Source organism: Rhinopithecus roxellana, chromosome 15 (assembly GCF_007565055.1).
Source record: "Rhinopithecus roxellana isolate Shanxi Qingling chromosome 15, ASM756505v1, whole genome shotgun sequence".
Taxonomy (NCBI): Eukaryota; Metazoa; Chordata; class Mammalia; order Primates; family Cercopithecidae; genus Rhinopithecus; species Rhinopithecus roxellana.
This window is the reverse complement of record NC_044563.1, coordinates 42,384,200-42,409,166: the sequence shown is the minus strand read 5'-3', so window position 1 is coordinate 42,409,166 and position 24,967 is coordinate 42,384,200. Positions and strand designations below refer to the sequence as shown.

The following is a 24,967-nucleotide window of genomic DNA, read 5'->3' as shown; positions in this document are numbered from 1 at the left end:
CCACACCTCACAGGGTGGAGTACACCCCTGAGAGGAAGCTTCCAAAGTAAGAATCAGACAGGTACACTCGCTGTTCAGCAATATTCTATCTTCTGCAACCTCTGCTGCTGATACCCAGGCAAACAGCGTCTGGAGTGGACCTCAAGCAATCTCCAACAGACCTATAGCTGAGGGTTCTGACTGTCAGAAGGAAAACTATCAAACAGGAAGGACACCTATACCAAAACCCCATCAGTACGTCACCATCATCAAAGACCAGAGACAGATAAAACCACAAAGATGGGGAAAAAGCAGGGCAGAAAAGCTGGAAATTCAAAAAATAAGAGCACATCTCCCCCTGCAAAGGAGTGCAGCCCCTCGCCAGCAACGGATCAAAGCTGGTCAGAGAATGACTTTGACGAGATGAGAGAAGAAGGCTTCAGTCCATCAAACTTCTCAGAGCTAAAGGAGGAATTACGTACCCAGCGCAAAGAAACTAAAAATCTTGAAAAAAGAGTGGAAGAATTGACAGCTAGACTAATTAATGCAGAGAAGGTCATAAACGAAATGACAGAGATGAAAACCATGACATGAGAAATACGTGACAAATGCACAAGCTTCAGTAACTGACTCGATCAACTGGAAGAAAGAGTATCAGCGATTGAGGATCAAATGAATGAAATGAAGCGAGAAGAGAAACCAAAAGAAAAAAGAAGAAAAATAAATGAACAAAGCCTGCAAGAAGTATGGGATTGTGTAAAAAGACCAAATCTACATCTGATTGGGGTGCCTGAAAGTGAGGGGGAAAATGGATCCAAGTTGGAAAACACTCTTCAGGATATCATCCAGGAGAACTTCCCCAACCTAGTAGGGCAGGCCAACATTCAAATTCAGGAAATACAGAGAACGCCACAAAGATAGTCCTCCAGAAGAGCAACTCCAAGACACATAATTGCCAGATTCACCAAAGTTGAAATGAAGGACAAAATCTTAAGGGCAGCCAGAGAGAAAGGTCGGGTTACCCACAAAGGGAAGCCCATCAGACTAACAGCAGATCTCTCGGCAGAAACTCTACAAGCCAGAAGAGAGTGGGGGCCAATATTCAACGTTCTTAAAGAAAAGAATTTTAAACCCAGAACTTCATATCCAGCCAAACTAAGTTTCATAAGTGAAGGAGAAATAAAATCCTTTACAGATAAGCAAATGCTTAGAGATTTTGTCACCACCAGGCCTGCCTTACAAGAGACCCTGAAGGAAGCACTAAACATGGAAAGGAACAACCGGTACCAACCATTGCAAAAATATGCCAAAATGTAAAGACCATCGAGGCTAGGAAGAAACTGCATCAACTAACGAGCAAAATAACCAGTTAATATCATAATGGCAGGATCAAGTTCACACATAACAATATTAACCTTAAATGTAAATGGACTAAATGCTCCAATTAAAAGACACAGACTGGCAAACTGGATAAAGAGTCAAGACCCATCAGTCTGCTGTATTCAGGAGACCCATCTCACATGCAGAGACATACATAGGCTCAAAATAAAGGGATGGAGGAAAATCTACCAAGCAAATGGAGAACAAAAAAAAACAGGGGTTGCAATCCTAGTCTCTGATAAAATGGACTTTAAACCATCAAAGATCAAAAGAGACAAAGAAGGCCATTACATAATGGTAAAGGGATCAATTCAACAGGAAGAGCTAACTATCCTAAATCTATATGCACCCAATACAGGAGCACCCAGATTCATAAAGCAAGTCCTTAGAGACTTACAAAGAGACTTAGACTCCCATACAATAATAATGGGAGACTTCAACACTCCACTGTCAACATTAGACAGATCAACGAGACAGAAAGTTAACAAGGATATCCAGGAATTGAACTCATCTCTGCACCAAGCGGACCTAATAGACATCTATAGAACTCTCCACCCCAAATCAACAGAATATACATTCTTCTCAGCACCACATCTCACTTATTCCAAAATTGACCACATAATTGGAAGTAAAGCACTCCTCAGCAAATGTACAAGAACAGAAATTATAACAAACTGTCTCTCAGACCACAGTGCAATCAAACTAGAACTCAGGACTAAGAAACTCAATCAAAACCGCTCAACTACATGGAAACAGAACAACCTGCTCCTGAATGACTACTGGGTACATAACGAAATGAAGGCAGAAATAAAGATGTTCTTTGAAACCAATGAGAACAAAGATACAACATACCAGAATCTCTGGGACACATTTAAAGCAGTGTGTAGAGGGAAATTTATAGCACTAAATGCCCACAAGAGAAAGCTGGAAAGATCTAAAATTGACACTCTAACATCACAATTAAAAGAACTAGAGAAGCAAGAGCAAACACATTCAAAAGCTAGCAGAAGGCAAGAAATAACTAAGATCAGAGCAGAACTGAAGGAGATAGAGACACAAAAAACCCTCCAAAAAATCAATGAATCCAGGAGTTGGTTTTTTGAAAAGATCAACAAAATTGACAGACCGCTAGCAAGACTAATAAAGAAGAAAAGAGAGAGGAATCAAATAGATGCAATAAAAAATGATAAAGGGGATATCACCATCGACCCCACAGAAATACAAACTACCATCAGAGAATACTATAAACACCTCTACGCAAATCAACTAGAAAATCTAGAAGAAATGGATAATTTCCTGGACACTTACACTCTCCCAAGACTAAACCAGGAAGAAGTTGAATCCCTGAATAGACCAATAGCAGGCTCTGAAATTGAGGCAACAATTAATAGCCTACCCACCAAAAAAAGTCCAGGACCAGATGGATTCACAGCTGAATTCTACCAGAGGTACAAGGAGGAGCTGGTACCATTCCTTCTGAAACTATTCCAATCAATAGAAAAAGAGGGAATCCTCCCTAACTCATTGTATGAGGCCAACATCATCCTGATACCAATGCCTGGCAGAGAAACAACAAAAAAAGAGAATTTTAGACCCATATCCCTGATGAACATCGATGCAAAAATCCTCAATAAAATACTGGCAAACCGGATTCAGCAGCACATCAAACAGCTTATCCACCATGATCAAGTGGGCTTCCTCCCTGGGATGCAAGGCTGGTTCAACATTCGCAAACCAATAAACATAATCCAGCATATAAACAGAACCAAAGTCAAGAACCACATGATTATCTCAATAGATGCAGAAAAGGCTTTTGACAAAATTCAACAGCCCTTCATGCTAAAAACGCTCAATAAATTCGGTATTGGTGGAACGTACCTCAAAATAATAAGAGCTATTTATGACAAACTCACAGCTAATATCATACTGAATGGGCAAAAACTGGAAAAATTCCCTTTGAAAGCTGGCACAAGACAGGGATGCCCTCTCTCACCACTCCTATTCAACATAGTGTTGGAAGTTCTGGCTAGGGCAATCAGGCAAGAGAAAGAAATCAAGGGTATTCAGTTAGGAAAAGAAGAAGTCAAATTGTCCCTGTTTGCAGATGACATGATTGTATATTTAGAAAACCCCATCGTCTCAGCCCAAAATCTCCTGAAGCTGATAAGCAACTTCAGCAAAGTCTCAGGATATAAAATTAATGTGCAAAAATCACAAGCATTCTTATACACCAGTAACAGACAAGCAGAGAGCCAAATCATGAATGAACTTCCATTCACAATTGCTTCAAAGAGAATCAAATATCTAGGAATCCAACTTACAAGGGATGTAAAGGACCTCTTCAAGGAGAACTACAAACCACTGCTCAGTGAAATCAAAGAGGACACAAACAAATGGAAGAACATACCATGCTCATGGATAGGAAGAATCAATATCGTGAAAATGGCCATACTGCCCAAGGTTATTTATAGATTTAATGCCATCCCCATCAAGCTACCAATGAGTATCTTCACAGAATTGGAAAAAACTGCTTTAAAGTTCATATGGAACCAAAAAAGAGCCCGCATTGCCAAGACAATCCTAAGTCAAAAGGACAAAGCTGGAGGCGTCACGCTACCTGACTTCAAACTATACTACAAGGCTATAGTAACCAAAACAGCATGGTACTGGTATCAAAACAGAGCTACAGACCAATGGAACAGAACAGAGTCCTCAGAAATAATACCACACATCTACAGCCATCTGATCTTTGACAAACCTGAGAGAAACAAGAAATGGGGAAAGGATTCCCTATTTAATAAATGGTGCTGGGAAAATTGGCTAGCCATAAGTAGAAAGCTGAAACTGGATCCTTTCCTTACCCCTTATACGAAGATTACTTCAAGATGGATTAGAGACTTAAATGTTAGACCTAATACCATAAAAACCCTAGAAGAAAATCTAGGTAGTACCATTCAGGACATAGGCATGGGCAAGGACTTCATGTCTAAAACACCAAAAGTAATGGCAGCAAAAGCCAAAATTGACAAATGGGATCTAATTACACTAAAGAGCATCTGCACAGCAAAAGAAACTACCATCAGAGTGAACAGGCAACCTACTGAATGGGAGAAAATTTTTGCAATCTACTCATCTGACAAAGGGCTAATATCCAGAATCTACAAAGAACTCAAAGAAATATACAAGAAAAAAACAAACGACCCCATCAAAAAGTGGGGAAAGGATATGAACAGACATTTCTCAAGAGAAGACATTCATACAGCCAACAGACACATGAAAAAATGCTCATCATCACTGGCCATCAGAGAAATGCAAATCAAAACCACAATGAGATACCATCTCACACCAGTTAGAATGGCAATCATTAAAAAGTCAGGAAACAACAGGTGTTGGAGAGGATGTGGAGAAATAGGAACACTTTTATACTGTTGGTGAGATTGTAAACTAGTTCAACCATTATGGAAAACAGTATGGCAATTCCTCAAGGATCTAGAACTAGATGTACCATATGACCCAGCCATCCCACTACTGGGTATATACCCAAATAATTATAAATTATTCTACTACAAAGACACATGCACACGTATGTTTATTGCGGCACTATTCACAATAGCAAAGACTTGGAATCAACCCAAATGTCCATCTGTGACAGACTGGATTAAGAAAATGTGGCACATATACACCATGGAATACTATGCAGCCATAAAAAAGGATGAGTTTGCGTCCTTTGTAGGGACATGGATGCAGCTGGAAACGATCATTCTTAGCAAACTATCACAAGAAGAGAAAACCAAACACCGCATGTTCTCACTCATAGGTGGGAACTGAACAATGAGATCACTTGGACTCGGGAAGGGGAACATCACACACTGGGGCATATCGTGGGGAGTGGGGAGGGGGGAGGGATTGCATTGGGGAGTTATACATGATATAAATGATGAATTGATGGGTGCTGACAAGTTGATGGGTGCAGCACACCAACATGGCACAAATATACATATGTAACAAACCTGCACGTTATGCACATGTACCCTAGAACTTAAAGTATAATAAAAAAATAAAAAATAAATAAATAAAAACACAAAACACAGAACAAAAATTGTAGATTTTTAGAATAAACTATAATGTTGCTGTTTTAAAAATACTTGCAGACATGTTTCTTCTTAGTATGAAAATATGTTGAAATCAGTGCTTCAGCTATGGCATAAAGTTTCTTTTTTTTAAAAGAAGAAAATGTGCAAAGATATTGTCAAAATTATAATGGCAGGATAGATTGCTATAAATCCAGCATTAGCATATATAGCATGTCCAAAATGAATAGCTAACTGGAAAACAATATCCTAAACAGCTAAAGTATCAATGGTTTCCTTTAGTATTGTATTATTATAAAATTAAATATAACTGTTAATAAGTTACATTTGTTTACTCTCGTAAGCAACAGTAAGTCCTGAATACCCATCTGAGATAATCTTAAATCAGACTACAAAGAAAAGCTATTGGGACAATTCCATCTGGAAAAGTGACATTCCTCCGCTTATTTTCTTGTCAAGAAACCTACTATGAAATAGAAGGGCTGTCATGGACTATTAGCCACCAGCAGAAGCAGACACCTTGAGTACAATGCAAGAGCAACACAGGTGTGTGTAATTAGGATTCCAGAGTTAGAATCACTGGAAAATAACAACATTCGAAATCTCAGTACAATAGAAACAAATTTCACTTATAAAGCACTACATGAAAAATAAGAAAATTAGCCTACGGGTTCTTAGCACTTGAGTACTCGCACCTCCTCACTTTCCCAGTAGACAGTTTTAGAAACCTAATAAAAGGTGCCCCTCCCTAATGTACCTAATCCAAATCATTTCTTCTCTGCACTTCCTTCCCAGAGTACTTTCTTTCCCATTGATTTTTCCATTTCCTACTGTGAGTGCTTATTTCCCAGTTGTAAGAGATGAGCAAGATAACTAGTCTAGTTCACTCTAAAGAGCTAGCAGCATGAAAAATACACTATTTTGGAAAAATAGCATGCCTTCAAATTAACCTAGCCATTGCACTTCCAAATGTTTACTCAAAAGAAACAAACACACATCCATGCGAAGACTTGTTTAAGAATGTTCATAGCTATTTATTTTTAACGGTCAAAGTCTATAAACAACTCTGATCTTCATCAACAGATTAATGGATAAACAATTGTGGTACTTATCCATACCTGGAAAATTAATCAGCAATAAAAAAACGTAAACTGTTGATAGATAAGCAACAATATACATGAACCACAAAATTGTTAGACTGAATAAAAGAAGTTAAATCACCCCAGCCCTGAAAAAGTACAAACTCTATGATTCTTTGTATATAACATTCCAGAAAATTTATACTATTCTTCAGTGACAGAAAGCAGATCAGTTATTAGGAGGGGTAGAGGGCAAGATGCATTATAAAAGAGCACAAAAGTTTTCTGTGATAATAAAAATATTTATCATTTAACTTTTGATGATGGTTCCACTATTGTGTATGTGTGTATATATGTATATATCAAAACCAATCAAATTGTATACATGTGTATAATTAGTGTACTTCAATTATAATTTCATAAATTTGAGAGAAAAAAGAAGAGGTTGATCTCACTGTTTTCAAGCATTAAAAAAGAAAACCTTTATTTGACCAAATGAATAACTAAATGATAGAATCCCAGATGGCTACAGAGTATGAAATTATAGTTAGAGGGGCTTTTCCAATATTTTATTGGGCCTTTACTAGTGTTCTTCTATGTCTGCATACAGTTTCCTACATAGTTCTGAACATGCCAAGATTAGTCATGGAATATCTGCAAATTACTTCATCGAAAGAACACCTGGAAAAATGGAGTATGTTTAGAATACAGCCACAATTTCCAAAGTGTATTATTTGAAAATTAATTCCTTGAAATATTAATTTCCATTACCAAAAAATACTATAACCATCCCTTAAAAAGCAACAGGGTACATTAATGTATAAAAGTCCCTGAGAAATATTACATTTAAAAATCCTGATTAAACTTAAATATTTTCTTAAACTTATTAGACCAGAATATTCCTTTTAAGTCAGAACATGAAAACATATTGGAAAGACTTAGAGGAGGTCAAATAGTTTACTTCAGTCATTTGAGGATAAAGTAGAAGGCCCAGAAGACCCAGCCAATGATGTATATGGTCTGGGATTACACTCTTGTTACTGTCCCTCAGACTAAACTCCAATTTCACTGAATCTCATCTGCAAACTAAGGAGAATAAATCTGATGATTTTCTATGTTCCTTCAGATTTATAAAGTTATCTCTTTTATCTGAAGAATTTGTTTTTCCTTCTTATTTCCTGAAAGTAAAAAAGACCAAAGTGCATAATTTATAAAGTAATAGATTTCAGATCAATGAAGAAGAACTTACAATTAGCAAGGGCAAAAAAATATACTATAACCAGAGTTGTCAAAAAGTCAGGGGTAACTACCTTAAGAAGCCCACTGGAAGCAAACAAGCAGAGGCTGGCTAACCTATTATCTGGGATGTTGCAAGAAGATCTATGCATCAAATAAAAGAGTTAAACAAATGACTTATATTCATTCAGTGAACGGTTTGTAGGCATATACAATGTACTGTTAAATGCTAGAGATAAAATAAATTCTGCTCTACAAAAAATCCCACTCCACTGGTGGAGACAGACAAGTTAAGCAGGCAATTACAACACAGGTCACTAAGTGCTGTAAAGAGAGCTAAGTACTGAGTGCTCTCGGGGCACAATAAAGGGCACCTGAAGCTAGGGTTGGTTGACAGCTCAGCTAAGTCCCAATACATTAGCCTTATTACAACACATTCCGAGAGTCTGAAAACACCGGCTGGAAATCATTGGGCTAATCTAATCTCACTGGGCAAAGTTAGGAAGACAAACCTATACATGTTTCCTTAGCAAAATACATGTTTACATGTTTATTCTTATTGCTTTATATTTATGCATATTAAATTTATTAGTCGCTTTTAAAATGAATAATTGCATGACATTGTAATTGCTAGAAGAACCTGAGTGATTATTTTCATCCATACCCAGGTGTGGTCAGAAATATACCATTATCTATTCATTATCCTATTTTCCTAACATAACTGGAAACATAATTATATTTGTTTATGAGGGTTTTTAAAATTAAAATTAGACACTATCCATTTTATTCTCACCATGAAAGGTGCTAGCAAATTCGGAGATATGTAGCAAGCATTTTTAAATGAATGTTTGAATAATTTAATCTATTAATCTTACCTTAGAAATCCATAATTGGAATGTTTTTAACATTTCTTATGTAGTAAGTAAGTTTAGCCACTATATTTTACATCACTTGTATAGCCAAAGACTTTATTTTCTACAAGACAATCTTAATTTGTCAGTACTAGATTCCAATGAAAAAAATTTCAACACACAGAGATAGAAGACTCTACATAACATTAAAAAAACTAAACTCCATGAAATCTATTAACTAATAAATATATTCTTTATCAGCTGGGCGCAGTGGCTTACGCCTGTAATCTGAGCACTTTGGGAGGCTGAGGCGAGCAGATCACGAGGTCAGGAGTTCAAGACCAGCCTGGCCAACATAGTGAAACCCCGCCTATAGTAAAAAAAAAAAAAAAAAAAAAAAAAAAAAAAGTACAAAAAAATAGCCCGGTGTGGTGATGGGCACTTGTAATCCCAGTTACTTTGGAGTCTGAGGCAGGAGAATAGCTTGAACCCGGGAGACAGAGGTTGCAGTGAGCCGAGATCATGCCATTGCACTCCAACCCAGGCAACAGTGTGAGACTCTGTCTCTCTCTATACACATATTCTTTATCACTAGAACACCTAAAAACATACATGCTTTCCTTCATCAGGAACTTAATGTTTCCTAGGTGCTGTGCCTGAGAACATTCAGAGATGGCTGTGGAATAGTTTCAGTCAGTATTAGTGATACAAAGCTAGATTAAGTTCTTGATAGAAAAGGGTATCTTTCATCTCATTACCATCCTTAGACTCTACTTTGCACTCTCACCTGCTATTCTTCAGTGGGGACAAACAAATGCCTTAGGAGCTCCAGACTTACACTTAGGGATCCCTGTGTCCGAGCCCCGTTCTACGCTGATGACCTGGAAAGTGGATGCCTCCTGCTGGCCAGCATGGTATTTCTTTCTTGAAATTATGTGAGAGTGGGCCACCAAAATGGTACTAATTTGCTGAATTGGGTGGCTCAAATTGTTTATATTGCCAGAGGCCATAAAAAAAAATGTTTACCTAGGACCCTGCATACTGTAGAAGCAGCCCTTCCCAACCCAAGAGAATCTCACCTAAAAGTGGAAAAGACAGTATATGTAAGGAAATAAACTATTCTACAACACAGTATTTTTACAGTCATCCTTCAGTATCCATGCGATTGGTTCCAGGACCCCTCACAGATACCCAAGTTTGAGAATGCTGAAGTATTTATACATAACCTGTGCACACCCTGTCACATACTTTAAATTATCTCTCGGTTACTTACAATAAATAAGTAATACAAAAGGCAGGTAGTAGCAAGATAGTATGCTCAAGAGTATGATGAGGTGTTCAGTAGTGACAGGACAGCAGCTCCCAAGGTACCTGAGAAGATTAGTAACACACTTTGCCAAGTCTCTCCCAGAGACACACTAAGGTAGACCTGGGAAATTTGTATTAAGTGTCTTCTCTACTAAGTCCAACACCATTTGGGGGGACCTCTGGGAAAGGACATAGGATGATGGGGTTGCATGCTAGGTAGTGAGATTACCTGCTTATAAGAAGTATTAATTATACTAAGTGCCTTAATGTGATATCTTAGTCACATAACAAATTTTTTGTATCTTTGTAAACTAAACATTTCAAAGCATTTTAAAGGTTCCAAGGCTTCAATTAAACTTTATGTTTTAGAAAATAATATTAAACAAAGTTTTTCTTTCTCTCTCTTAAACAAATTAACAGTAAACCAAAAAATATATTGGTTCATACATAAGGTTTTGTTTTTCTGTACTTGTGTTCTCATCTAATTCTTCAGGCCTAAATGAAAACACGTTTTCAATGAGCAAAGTTGTAAGCAAAACTAAATTGTGTTTCTAAAGAGAAAACTGTGAAATACATTGCGAGTGGCAAGTATTATAAATCTATAGACAAAAGCAAAATGTATCTTATACATCTAAATATATAGCTGTGACATGGATGGGGAACGCACTAGAATTACTGTGATTTTTCATCATAAAATTGATTCAAAAGAAAAACAATGCATTTGCCAGAGTAATGTGCCTCAGTCCCATGTGCAATTCCAATACTTAATTGGGTATTACAGCCAACAATTTATGATAGATCATCTCGACTCTGCAATCATCCTTGTCCCTGAAATATGTGCTAAAAATTCCCCAAATGCATCTTTCTTCTTTCATCTTTATAAATGTAAGGTTGGGAAAAAGAAGAACTTTAGTAAAAAATGTTTAACATCAGGGGAAATTTTGAGATGTTCAAACGTGCTTTAACAAATTATTAGTCTAGACTGAGATTTCATGGACAATAAGCTTGAAAAGGAAAAATAAATTACAAATGAAATAGGAGACATATTTCAAAGAAATAACTTATTTTAATGACTGTTTCTCCTCTTTGTTGTAGATTTTAAGATTATAAAAAGTTGCACTAAATGACTGAATTATAAGAACTCCATGGATACCCACAGTGCTTGTTTTTCCTTTCCAATACACTGAGGGCAGGAGCCTGTTAAACGTGCACTATCTCCGACAGCACTTGCCAGAGCAGCAGGCACAAAGCAGGCCCTCAATAAGCAAGCGGTTATTTTGTTTTGATAGGAAGACTATATGACAGTGAAATGTATTTGCTTATTTTTAATCTCCATTTATTCACACCCCAATGTTTGCATTGTCTCTCTGTTCTCATTGCAACCTTATCCTTTAGCTCCAAATACTTATTCTTATATGCAAATTGTCCATGTGTTATATTTGTAACACATATCTAATTGTCATGTAATTTGATAATGCTCACTTTTTTTAAATTTTTTTTTTTTTTGAGATGGAGTCTCGCTCTGTCATGCCCAGGCTGGAGTGCAGTGGCGCAATCTCAGCTAACTGCAATTTCTGCCTCCTGGGTTCAAGTGATTCTCCTGCCTCAGCCTCCTAAGTAGCTGGGATTACAGGCACCCGCCACCCACCACACCCGGCTAATTTTTTGTATTTTTAATAGAGATGGGGTTTCATCATGTTGATCAGGCTGATTTAGAGCTCCTGACCTCAGGTGATCTGCCCGCCTTGGCCTCCCAAAGTGCCGGGATTACAGGCATGAGCCAACGTGCCCAGCCCGATAATGTCTACTTTTAAAGATGTTCCTGAATCTAAAGAAAAGGCTAAGAATAACAACTTACCAGTTGTGAAGAGAAGTTTTCTAGGATCCTGAGAAAAAGAAAAAAAAAATAAGTGATTAAAAACTAAAGCACGGATGACATATAATTCTATAAAGAGTATGCAGTATCTACAAGCCATATATTTGTCATGTAAAATACTGTTTATCCAATGGAAGCGACAAAGACTCGATTAAGTTTCATAACATTTTCACAATGCTAGAGGAGATTACAACAAGCAAAAACCCAATTCATAGAAATCTATCCATCTGAGGCAAAATACTGGATGACTCAAAAGGCCTAGAAATTATTATTAATGGTTACCTACAAGCTAGTAGCACTGGTTTTAAGCCTACCTTTAACCATTTTGAGCTCAATATCTTAGCCATGATATTAAAGTATTATTATATAATCTGTTCACCAAAACTGTGAAATTACATCACAAGATGTGAAGACAGAATTAAAACCAATAAATTATGTAGGGGATTTGCACGTTGTAAGCTCAAGACAAAGAAGACTAATTTTCTATGTTTCAAAAATAGTGAAAAGTGGTGAGGATAAACAAAGATCAGTTTCTACTACTTGGAAATATGAAACATTAATATTGTTATAATATTGTATGATTTCCTTTAAACTATATCTCTTATGCTCTAATGGGTTATAGTCAATACCTTTCTACCTTCTGGAAAACCAATCCCTACTAGATTTGTGAATTTATTTTTTATCCCCATGGTGCTTAATATTTCACAAGCTTTTGAATTCCTTTATTTGTGCCTCCATTGAATCATGGGTCAGGCCAGACTATGTGCTAAGAAGGAAACAATTTATATAGTGTCATTTGGGGGTCTTTGAATAAGGACCACTTGCCTAGGAATAGCTCCTCACCTGGCTTAATTCAATTGACTTCTATTCCAACTATTACAAACATGGCTATAGGGTGATCTAAGAAAACTGAATGTATAAACAACCCATAAAAATATAATATGGGCCGAACAAAGTCGTAAGAATAGAAACGTGAATAAATACCTGCAGAAACCCAGAAGATGGAACAATTAATATTACTAGAGAAAGAAAAGGAAGCATGAGAGTGAGAGATGTTTTCACAGTGGCAAGGTGAGGCAGATTTAGCTGGGCTATCAAGAAAGGGCAGCAGTCACAAGCTGGAGGGTGAGTCCTTCCATGCAGAGTACAAGCATAAAACAAGAACAATAGGGCATATGGCACAAAACCATCTTTTTCAAAAGCGGTTCACAAAATAACATATGTGTTGATTTTATATATATATATATAATCAATTATAAATACAGCAATATACAATATATAATCTATATATAATAGATATGCCATATATATTTATGTATACATTTAAATATATGTGTGTGTATATATATATATATACACACTTATTTTCATCTACATCTAATGCATTGCCTTGTACCTATTAGATGCTAAATACATATTTATTAAAAAGAGGGAAAAAAACAAAAAGAGAGACATGAAAGAAGGAATACAAGAAGAAATAAACACAGGGGAAATACTAACTTAAAACAATGAGTTGCCATTTTCATCCATCAGGTCGGAAAAAAACAACAGAGATGAGTTGTAGAAATAGGCATTCTAATATTAGTTAGAAGTGTGAAAAAAGGAGAAGACTTTTTAAAAAGGAATTTGGCAGTGTCCATCAAAACTAAAAATGTGCCACCTTTTAAACCAAAATTCTCCAACTACAGATCTGTACAGAAGTGGACAAAGAAATACATTTATTGGAGTGTGGTTCATAACAAAAACTTAGAATCAACCTAAATGTCTGAATAAGAAAAAGACTAAAAATAAATTATGGCATAGTCATATGGAGAGAATGAGATAGATCAAGATATTTTGATACAATAAGCTATAAAAGTATATTTGTGGAAACAAGTAAATTGCCAAGGAATATATACCATAAAATGCCACTCAAAATATCAGAAAAAAATGTAATACACTGTGGCTTGTTTTGGAAGAGAAGCTTTCACTTTTAACTTCATTTACTTGAGAGTTTTAAAATATTTTATATTGGGCATATATAACTTTTCAAAGAAAATAAATTTAATAACCGAAAACCTTGAAATCACTAAAAATATTGGAACTTAAGCAAAAGTTTATTCCATTAAAATTAGAAAACCATTAAAGTTATTAAAGACATGAATTCTGAAAAGAGAAGAAAAAGAAACAAAGAAAATGTTGTAACGGGGCAGAACACAAGTAGCTAGTGATTTGAGCAAGGGCAGCAGGAGAAAGGGAAGCAGGTGGGAGTGAGACAGGGAGAAGTGGAGGCTGGGTCTGAAATAATTACATGTGAAGAGCTGTCACTGGCCTGCTAAGGAGCTGGAATTTTTCAGTGGTTCTCAGTGCTGGATGCACTCTACAAGCCTGTGAAACTTTTACAAATTATCAGTGCCTACCTCCCAACCAAGACCAATTAGATCATGTTGTTATTTTTTTAAAATACCAGTAGAGACAAGGGCTATATCAAAGGTTGCTGGCTATTTTGGTTTTGTGATTTGTTTCTGTATTTGTTGTTACTTTTTCATTAGTTTTGTTTTGAGGGGGAGGTCAAGCACATGATCACAACAGTATTAAACCTAGAAAACTCTGGTGATATGTGGAGGAGAAAAAGGAGTGGGGAAGATGGGAAAAAATTTTAATAAGTCACTACCAAACTCAGTCTGCAGAACAGGAAAATTAGGGTTGGGGGATGCTGATTAAATGGCACAGAACAGTTTGTTTTTGATGTAGTCTTGGCATTGTGAAGCAAAGGCAGCCTGAGGACTGTATGAGAGCATCAACCAACAGAGACCTAACTGGCTGAGCATGTGCTGTTCATCAAGCTCTGGTCTGCACCTTGCACATATAATTTCATTTCATGGATGGCTTCACATGGAGAAAAGCACTATGTCAGATATTGCCTGCTACATAATTGAATTTAACATCACCTAATTTGAGGAATGTTTTTAAATGAATGAATCATGAAAACTCACTAACATTTTTTTAAGTAAAATAAATTGATTTATCCAGGATTCACAAATAATCAATCTACTTTTCTTTCCTTTTCCCCAAAACCTAGTATGTGAGTTATAAAGTATCTTTATCCTGTAACGGCACTGTCGACACTCTCAACTGAATGATAGGAATTAGACAAAAGCTGCTGGGAGTCAGAGGCAGACCTGAGTGGCAACCATTTGAACATTGCAGAATAAAAAAGTAGACATTCTACCAACTCCCACTTTCAGCAGGAGAGACTATGAAATAGTAATTACTTATATTTTCTATTGAAAAGGAATAAAACTCAATTTGACAACTGCATTTTAAAAGCACTCAAAAGGAGCAGTAAGGTACAAATATTCAGGGAAAAATCACAGACCCTCATTAGTCATCTCATGACAAGTGAAAGGAAAATGGGAAGACAGAGACCACCCACCTCATTTCGGTATCTTGCTGCATTCAGTTCAACAAAATCTTCACTGTAACTCACTGAGAAGTTGAGGGCATTCACCAGATGGGCAGCCACATGCACACCTACAGAATCACACCAGGGGCAAGTTAGTGAGATTTTCATATATGCTCCATGTCAAGGACTCAGTTCTTCCTCCCCCTCAGTAAACACAGGGTCAAACTTTGACAGCTATATGGGCAATGAAATATTACATGGAAAGGTGAAGTTTTAAAGACACAAAAAACTTAACTATAAATAGTTTACCAAATGTTCAAAGGCTGTAATGAAACAACCCTAGTAAGTCAGGGATAAGAGAAACACACACACACACACACACACACACATCCTCCCCCTAACACTAACACACACACACATCCTCCCCCACCACACACACACACATCCTCCCCCTAATACACACACACACACATTCTCCCCTGACACACACACACACACATCCTCCCCCAACACACACACACTCCCCCAACACACACACACACCCTCCCCCTCACACACACACACACATCCTCCCCCTAACACACACACACACATCCTCCCTCTAACACTAACACACACACACACATCCTCCCCCTAACACACACACACACACATCCTCCCCCACCACACACACACACATCCTCCCCCTAACACACACACACACACATTCTCCCCTGACACACACACACACACATCCTCCCTCTAACACTAACACACACACACATCCTCCCCCACCACACACACACACATCCTCCCCCTAACACACACACACACACATTCTCCCCTGACACACACACACACACATCCTCCCCCAACACACACACACTCCCCCAACACACACACACACCCTCCCCCTCACACACACACACACATCCTCCCCCAATACACACGCACACACACACACATATCCTCCCCCAACACACACACACACACACACACACAAATCCTCCCCCTAACACACACACACACTCTTACATAAATATGCATCTAATGATATGGGTATTTATTTATTTACTTGAGCACCTCCCTGATATTTTAGGTATTCCACATCTTTCACCTCTTCCATAGTTCCAAATCTGCTATTAATATGTATCTTGCATACTTCCCTACCCCATAAGGTAACTTATAGGCCACTGAAAGACTTTCAACTAGTGGAAATTTTTCACAATCCACAGATTTAAATCATAATATTCTTAACCCAACAGAAAAAGTGTTGGGAATCACTTCATGGGACAAAATTCAGGAAAACAATAATCACAGTAAACAAAGTGCTCAACTGACTCAGAGCTCACAGAAATAATAGCAGTGTTAGGAAATTACTAGAGATGTGAAAATGAACTCATTTTGGCAAAGCTAGGGTAAAAAAAATTATCTTGAGGAGGCTGGGTAAGGAAGGAAAAGTGAGATGTGCATGGGCCCATCACACCTTCCCCCTTGCTCAAGCTTTGCTTATAGGCAAAATAAGGTGTGAATTACCACCACATTTTAATGTATTGAAAAGCACAACAGGTAACTCACTGGAAAATTTGTGATCTTGGCCATATTATTTGCCTTTCAGGGGCTTTAATTTACTTCTCTGTAAAATTATGGTGACAGAAGCGAAAGGCTTAATGAGATAAATGATCTGATATTGCTTAGTAAACCATTACCGTTCACAATATGTGTAGTACAATGGTTCAAAAGAAGACATAGCCTGGAATCTAGGAAACTCCATAATTTCCTACAACCCATAATATGAGATATAGAGGGCTTAGAGTTCTAAGTTACTCACAAAAAAATGAAAGTGAGAGAGGACTAGAATGCTAAAACGCCTAAAAGTTTATTTAAAGGATTTATAAGGTCCTTCAAGTAATCAAGTTAGAAGTAGGGGAAGAGTCCGGACTTATACGAAGTTATAGTCATTAAGAATGTATGGTACTAGCAAAAGAAAATAAAAATAGATTAATGGAACAGAATAGAGAGCCCAGAAATCCACTCACATTAATACAGTCCATTTATCTTTGGCAAAAGAGCAAAAGCAATACAAAGAAGAAAATGCCTTTGTCACAAATGGAGCCGAAACAAGGAAGAGTTCACATTTAAATAAATAAATCTAGACATAGACTTTACACTCTTCACAAAAATTAACTCAAAATGAATCACAGACCCAAATGTAAAGTGCAAAACTATAAAACTCCTGAAAGGAAACACAGGAAAAATGTCTATATGACTTTGGGTTTGGTGACGGCTTTTTAGACACAATGTCAGAGACATGATAAATGAAAGAATTAATAAGCTGGACTTCCTTAAAATTAGAATTTCAACTCTGCAAAAGACGTTGTGAACACCGTGAAAAGATAAGCCACAGACTGGGAAAAAGCATTTGCAAAAGACATATCGATAAAGGATTATTATAAAAATATATAAAGAACACTTAAAATTCAATAACAAGAAAACAAACAACCCAATTTAAAAAATGGGCCAAAGATCTTAATAGATACCTCACCAAAGAAAATATACAGATGGCAAACAAGCATATGAAAAGATGATCCACATTATATACCATCAGAGAAAAGCAAATTAAAATGATGAGTTACTACTACGTACCTATTAGAATGACCAAAATCCAGAATACTGACACCACCAAATATTGGTGAGATTGCACAGCAATAGAAACTCTCATTCACTGTAGGTGGGGGATGCAAAAAATGGCACAACAACATTGGAAGTGAGTTTGGTGGTTTCTTAAAAACTACACATACTCTTATCCCATGATCTCGCAATCACACTCTTGGATATTTACCCAAAGGAACTAAAAACGTATGTCCACACAGAAACATGCATATTAAAGTTTACAGCAGCTTTATTCATTATTGCCAAAATCTGGAAGCAACCAAGATGTCCTTCAATAGGTGAATAGATTAAAAAACTGTGGTACATCCAGACAAGGGAATATTATTTACCACTATAAAAAGATGAACTCTCAAGCCATGAAAAGACACAAAGGAAACTGAAATTCATATTACTAAGTGAAAGAAGCCCATCTGAAAAGGCTACATATTGCATGAGTCCAACTATATTACATTCTAGAAAAAGCAGAATTACAGAGACAGTAAAAAAGAAAATCAGTGGTTGTCTGGGGTTAGTGGGAAAGGAAGGTCACAAATAGGCAGAGCACAGAGGATTTTTAGGGCAATTAACTATTCTTCATGATACAATAATGCTGGGTACAGGTCATAACCCATTTGTACAAACCCATAGAATGTATAGCATCAAATGTGAACCCTGATGTAAAGTATGAACTTTAGGATATAATGATATGTCAATTAATGTAAGTTTATCAATTGTAAAAAATTGTACCACTCTGGCATGGGATGTTGATAATGGGGGAGGCTATACACGCATGAGGACAAATGATATATGAAAACTCTCTATATATTCCTCTCAATTTTGCTGTGAACCTAAATCTGCCCTACAGAAAAACAGTCTTTAAAAAAAAATTTTAAGAGAAAAAAAAATGGACAGGAAGCTAAAATGAGTTAATTAACAAGCAAGGACAAGTTTCCAAAGAAGTAAAACAAAGGATGTCTAGGTGTGACACAACAATGGCACAAGTATATTATTTAAACAAAACTCTCCGTGTCATATAGCTTCATCAATACCCAAATGTATAGTAAAAGAATCCTTTGATATTAAATTAAAAGTTTATATATTAACTAATACTCTATGGCTACAAAATACAAAGTCATCTATAGAAGAATTACTATCCTTTCTAAATTTCTCTGAAAAAAAAAGTCATAGGTAACAGCTATAGAAAATACATCATTAAGGGATATATTCACCTTTTTAAAGGACCTCTTAGGTCAAAAGAATGTGGGGCTTCTAATTTTAGGCAGCAAGGAAGCAGCTAGCCCAAGCACTTTGCATAGATTTTCTCATTTGATTCTCAAAACAAAACAATGTGATAGGTAGAGTCATCCCTATTTTACAGATAAGAAATCTAAAGTAAAGAAGGGTAATATAGCGAAAGTCAGACCACTAGTGACTGAGAGAATGCAAATTCTCTGTAATACAAGCTCATGCTATCTCAGTCACTTGGTTGCTCTCCAGTAGAACCAGAATACTTGGACATGATTACAGTTTAGAACAAATCGAGTCATGAATACGCTGGTTTCCTGATCCTCCTGCATTTCTGACCTTTCACTCTCCCTCTCCCTAATATATCTCTAACCCTTACTACACCCTTGGTCCTTATCTCACCCTCACTAAAGTACTAATCCTATCCCTCAACCTCTCTCCATCTATCACCTGCAGAAGTGGAACTATCAATTGGAAGAAATTCAGAGATAAAACAATGAAATTACCTGTTAAACAATGCTTGGCAATGTTTTACAAAGCTAAAAGTATAACAATTGCTTGGCAATAGCTGTATCAAAACATTCCTGAGTCAAAATGGCACTACTATCAAAACAGTTATGTCATCAAATAATGGTCAGGTGAAAATACCAAGTGCTATGCCTCTGAAATAATTAACCCTTGCAATTATATATTACAATTACTAATTCTATCCTAAGAATTTCTATTCATTTTTTCATTTTAGTCTTAAATCTGTGAGGTAAGTCCTGCTGTCAATCAAAACGGCAGGGGTTGCAATCCTAGTCTCTGATAAAACAGACTTTAAACCAACAAAGATCAAAAGAGACAAAGAAGGCCATTACATAATGGTAAAGAGATCAATTCAACAAGAAGAGCTAACTATCCTAAATCTATATGCACCCAATACAGGAGCACGCAGATTCATAAAGCAAATCCTTGGAGACTTACAAAGAGACTTAGACTCCCACACAATAATAATGGGACACTTTAATACCCCACTGTCAACACGAGACAGATCAACGAGACAGAAAGTTAACAAGGATATCCAGGAATTGAACTCAACTCTGCATCAAGCGGACCTAACAGACATCTACAGAACTCTCCACCTGAAATCAACAGAATATACATTTTTCTCAGCACCACATCACACTTATTCCAAAACTGACCACATAGTTGGAAGTAAAGCACTCCTTAGCAAATGTAAAAGAACAGAAATTATAACAAACTGTCTCTCAGACCACAGTGCAATCAAACTAGAACTCAGGACTAAGAAATTCAGTCAAAACCGCTCAACTACATGGAAACTGAACAACCTGCTCCTGAGTGACTACTGAGTACATAACGAAATGAAGGCAGAAATAAAGATGTTCTTTGAAACCAATGAGAACAAAGACACAACATACTAGAATCTCTGGGACACATTTAAAGTCGTTTGTAGAGAGAAATTTATAGCACTAAATGGATACAAGAGAAAGTAGGAAAGATCTAAAATTGACACCCTAACATCACAATTAAAAGAACTAGAGAAGCAAGAGCAAACACATTCAAAAGCTAGCAGAAGGCAAGAAATAACTAAGATCAGAGTAGAACTGAAGGAGACGGAGACACAAAAAACCCTTCAAAAAAATCAGTGAATGCACGAGCTGTTTTTTTTTTTAAAGATCAACAAAATTGATAGACCGCTAGAAAGACTAATAAAGAAGAAAAGAAGAAGATTCAAATAGATGCATAAAAATGATAAAGGGGATATCACCACCGATCCCACAGAAAGAAAAACTACCATCAGAGAATAATATAAACACCTCTATGCAAACAAACCAGAAAATCTAGAAGAAATCAATGAATTCCTGGACAAATACACTCTCCCAAGACTAAACCAGGAAGAAGTTGAATTCCTAAATAGACCAATAAGAGGCTCTGAAATTCAGTCAATAATTAATAGCCTACCGATAAAAAAAGTCCAGGACCAGACGGATTCACAGCTGAACTCTACCAGAGGTACAAGGAGGAGCGGGTACCATTCCTTCCAAAACTATTCCAATCAACAGAAAAAGAGGGAATCCTCCCTAACTCATTTTATGAGGCCAACATCATCCTGATACCATATCTGGCGGAGACACAACAAAAAAGAGAATTTAGGCCAATATCCCTGATGAACATGGATGCAAAATTCCTCAATAAAATACTGTCCAACTGATTCCAGCAGTACAGCAAAAAGCTTATCCACCATGATCAAGTGGACTTCATTCCTGGGATGCAAGGGTGGTTCAACATACTCAAATCAATAAATGTAATCCAGCATATAAACAGAACCAAAGACAAAAACATGATTATCTCAATAGATGCAGAAAAGGCCTTTGACAAAATTCAACAACCCTTCATGCTAAAAATTCTCAATAAATTCGATACTGATGGAACGTATCTCAAAATAATAAGAGCTATTTATGACAAACCCACAGCCAATATCATACTGAATGGGCAAAAACTGGAAGCATTCCCCTTGAAAACGGCACAAGACGGATGCCCTCTCTCACCATTCCTATTCAACGTAGTGTTGAGGTTCCGGCCAGGGCAATCAGGCAAGAGAAAGAAATAAAGGGTATTCAGTTAGGAAAGGAAGAAGTCAAATTGTCCCTGTTTGCAGATGACATGATTGTCTATTTAGAAAACCCCATTGTCTCAGCCCAAAATCTCCTCAAGCTGATAAGCAACTTCAGCAAAGTCTCAGGATACAAAATCAATGTGCAAAAATCACAAGCATTCTTATACACCAGTAACAGACAAGCAGAGAGCCAAATCAGGAATGAACTTCCATTCACAATTGCTTCAAAGAGAATAAAATACCTAGGAATCCAACTTCCAAGGGATGTAAAGGACCTCTTCAAGGAGAACTACAAACCACTGCTCAGTGAAATCAAAGAGGACACAAACAAATGGAAGAACATACCATGCTCATGGATAGGAAGAATCAATATCATGAAAATGGCCATACTGCCCAAGGTTATTTATAGATTCAATGCCATCCCCATCAAGCTACCAATGAGTTTCTTCACAGAATTGGAAAAAACTGCTTTAAAGTTCATATGGAACCAAAAAAGAGCCCGCATTGCCAAGACAATCCTAAGTCAAAAGGACAAAGCTGGAGGCGTCATGCTACCTGACTTCAAACTATACTACAAGGCTACAGTAACCAAAACAGCATGGTACTGGTACCAAAACAGAGCTATAGACCAATGGAACAGAACAGAGTCCTCAGAAATAATACCACACATCTACAGCCATCTGATCTTTGACAAACCTGAGAGAAACAAGAAATGGGGAAAGGATTCCCTATTTAATAAATGGTGCTGGGAAAATTGGCTAGCCATAAGTAGAAAGCAGAAACTGATCCTTTCCTTACTCCTTATACGAAGATTAATTCAAGATGGATTAGAGACTTAAATGTTAGACCTAATACCATAAAAACCCTAGAAGAAAATCTAGGTAGTACCATTCAGGACATAGGCATGGGCAAGGACTTCATGTCTAAAACACCAAAAACAGTGGCAACAAAAGCCAAAATTGACAAATGGGATCTAATTAAACTAAAGAACTTCTGCACAGCAAAAGAAACTACCATCAGAGTGAAAAGGCAACCTACAGAATGGGAGAAAAATTTTGCAATCTACTCATCTGACAAAGGGCTAATATCCAGAACCTACAAAGAACTCAATTAAACTTACAAGAAAAAAAAAAAAAAACCCATCAGAAAGTGGGCAAAGGATACGAACAGATGCTTCTCAAAAGAAGATATTTATGCAGCCAACAGACATATGAAAAAATGTTCATCATCACTCGTCATCAGAGAAATGCAAATCAAAACCACAATGAGATACCATCTCACACCAGTTAGAATGGCAATCATTAAAAAGTCAGGAAACAACAGGTGCTGGAGAGGATGCGGAGAAATAGGAACACTTTTACACTGTTGGTGGGACTGTAAACTAGTTCAACCATTGTGGAAGACAGTGTGGCGATTCCTCAAGGATCTAGAACTAGAAATACCATTTGACCCAGCCATCCCATTACTGGGGATATACCCAAAGGTTTATAAATCATGCTGCTATAAAGACACATGCACATGTATGTTTATTGAGGCACTATTCACAATAGCAAAGACTTGGAACCAACCCAAATATCCATCAATGACAGACTGGATTAAGAAAATGTGTCACATATATACCATGGAATACTATACAGCCATAAAAAAGGATGAGTTCGTGTCCTTTGCAGGGACATGGATGTAGCTGGAAACCATCATTCTCAGCAAACTATTGCAAGAACAGAAAACCAAACACCACATGTTCTCACTCATAGGTGGGAACTGAACAATGAGATCGCTTGGACACAGGAAGGGGAACATCACACACCGGGGCCTGTTGTGGGATGGGAGGAGAGGGGAGGGATAGCATTAGGAGATATACCTAATGTAAATGACAAGTTAATGGGTGCAGCACACCAACATGGCACATGTATACATATGTAACAAACCTGTACGTTGTGCACATGTACCCTAGAACATAAAGTATAATCATAATAATAAAAAAAGTTGAGGATCAGAGAGGTAACGTCACACATTAAAAGAGAAGGGCAGCTGGGGATAGAACCTATGCGTGGACTCCTAAGACTCCGTGTACTTCATCACTATGTTTCTTACTTTCTGTTCCAAAAATTTGAAAAGTATCATCTAAAAGCTCAGGATCAAAATGTATTTTAAAAGGATTTATAATAATACAAAGATCATTGTTTTATTTTTTAATTTAGAAAAGAGCAGGATAAAGCTTCGCAAATTTTGACATTAGTTTTTCTACCAAATATTAATACCAAAGAAACATCAATCACATATAATTTGGGATGGAATCCTAATCTACTAATGAGTATTTCACATTGTAATTTTCATTCATTTGGCCAGGCACAGTGGCTCCTGCCTATAATCACAGTGCTTTGGGAGGCTGAGGAAGGCAAATTGCTTGAGCTCAGAAGTTCGAGACCAGCCTGGGCAACATGGTGAAAGCCTGCCTCTACAAAAAATACAAAAATTAGCCAGATGTGATGGTACATGCCTGTAGTCCCAGCTACTCAGGAGGCTGAGTTGGGAGGATGGCTTGAGCCTGGGAAGTGGAGGTTGCAGTGAGCCAAGATTGTACCACTGCCCTCCAGCCTGGGCGACAGTGTCAGACTCTGTTTCAAAAAAATAAAATAAATAAAATAAAAAGGGTTCATGCATTTAAACTCATATCATATCATCACTTTCAGACCTGAAAACTTTTAGTCTGTTTCTTCCAGTATTTCTAAGTGAAATTACTTACTTTCAGGAAATAGTCATTATCAGTTTGGGGGCCAGCTTTTGGATATCATAATGTAAAAACTATAACACACATCCATTTTCTGTAGTTCCCCACAGACAGCCCTTTTTAAAAACATGGAAAGAACTGCTAAGCTATTTAATAAGAAAATATTAAGTTGCTGACAGTAGATAATGTACAGAACAATAAAATCACACATTTTCCACGTATAATTTTACGTGTGGTTTAAAACACAAACCATGCTACGATCTTACATTGTTCAACATTAATGGCATTATATGTTAATATATCTGCAGGCAGTTACCCCAAATTGTCATCACTGGTTGTTCTGGAAGAATAAGATTAGGGAAAACTTTCTCTGATCATTCTGCATATGTCTGGAATGTTTACATTTTAAATGTGTAATTCTAACAAATTAATTAATAACTTTGGCTTTCTCACCTGAGAAAATACAGATAGTAACACCACAGGTAATATGGAATGTTCTGCTTTTATCCAACAATCTCCTGGTTCTCCTGCTTGGAACCTAAACAAAAATCATTT

At 37.0% G+C, this 24,967-nt stretch overlaps 1 protein-coding gene across 5 annotated transcripts in view; it reads right to left on the bottom strand.

Moving 5' to 3' along the window:
• The window catches only part of NOX4 (NADPH oxidase 4), a 170,205-nt gene that overhangs the window by 101,897 nt on the left and 43,341 nt on the right, over positions 1–24,967 (bottom strand). For all 5 annotated transcript variants that reach the window (XR_004053751.1, XM_030918987.1, XM_030918988.1 and 2 more), the window contains exons 4-6: positions 24,866–24,950; positions 15,216–15,313; positions 11,783–11,810 (exon numbers count right to left, since the gene is read on the bottom strand). Coding sequence is in view for 4 of the 5 variants with exons in the window: in XM_030918987.1 (XP_030774847.1) it covers positions 11,783–11,810; positions 15,216–15,313; positions 24,866–24,950 (211 nt within the window). In the remaining variant the exon portion in view is untranslated. The remainder of the gene's footprint in view (positions 1–11,782; positions 11,811–15,215; positions 15,314–24,865; positions 24,951–24,967) is intronic.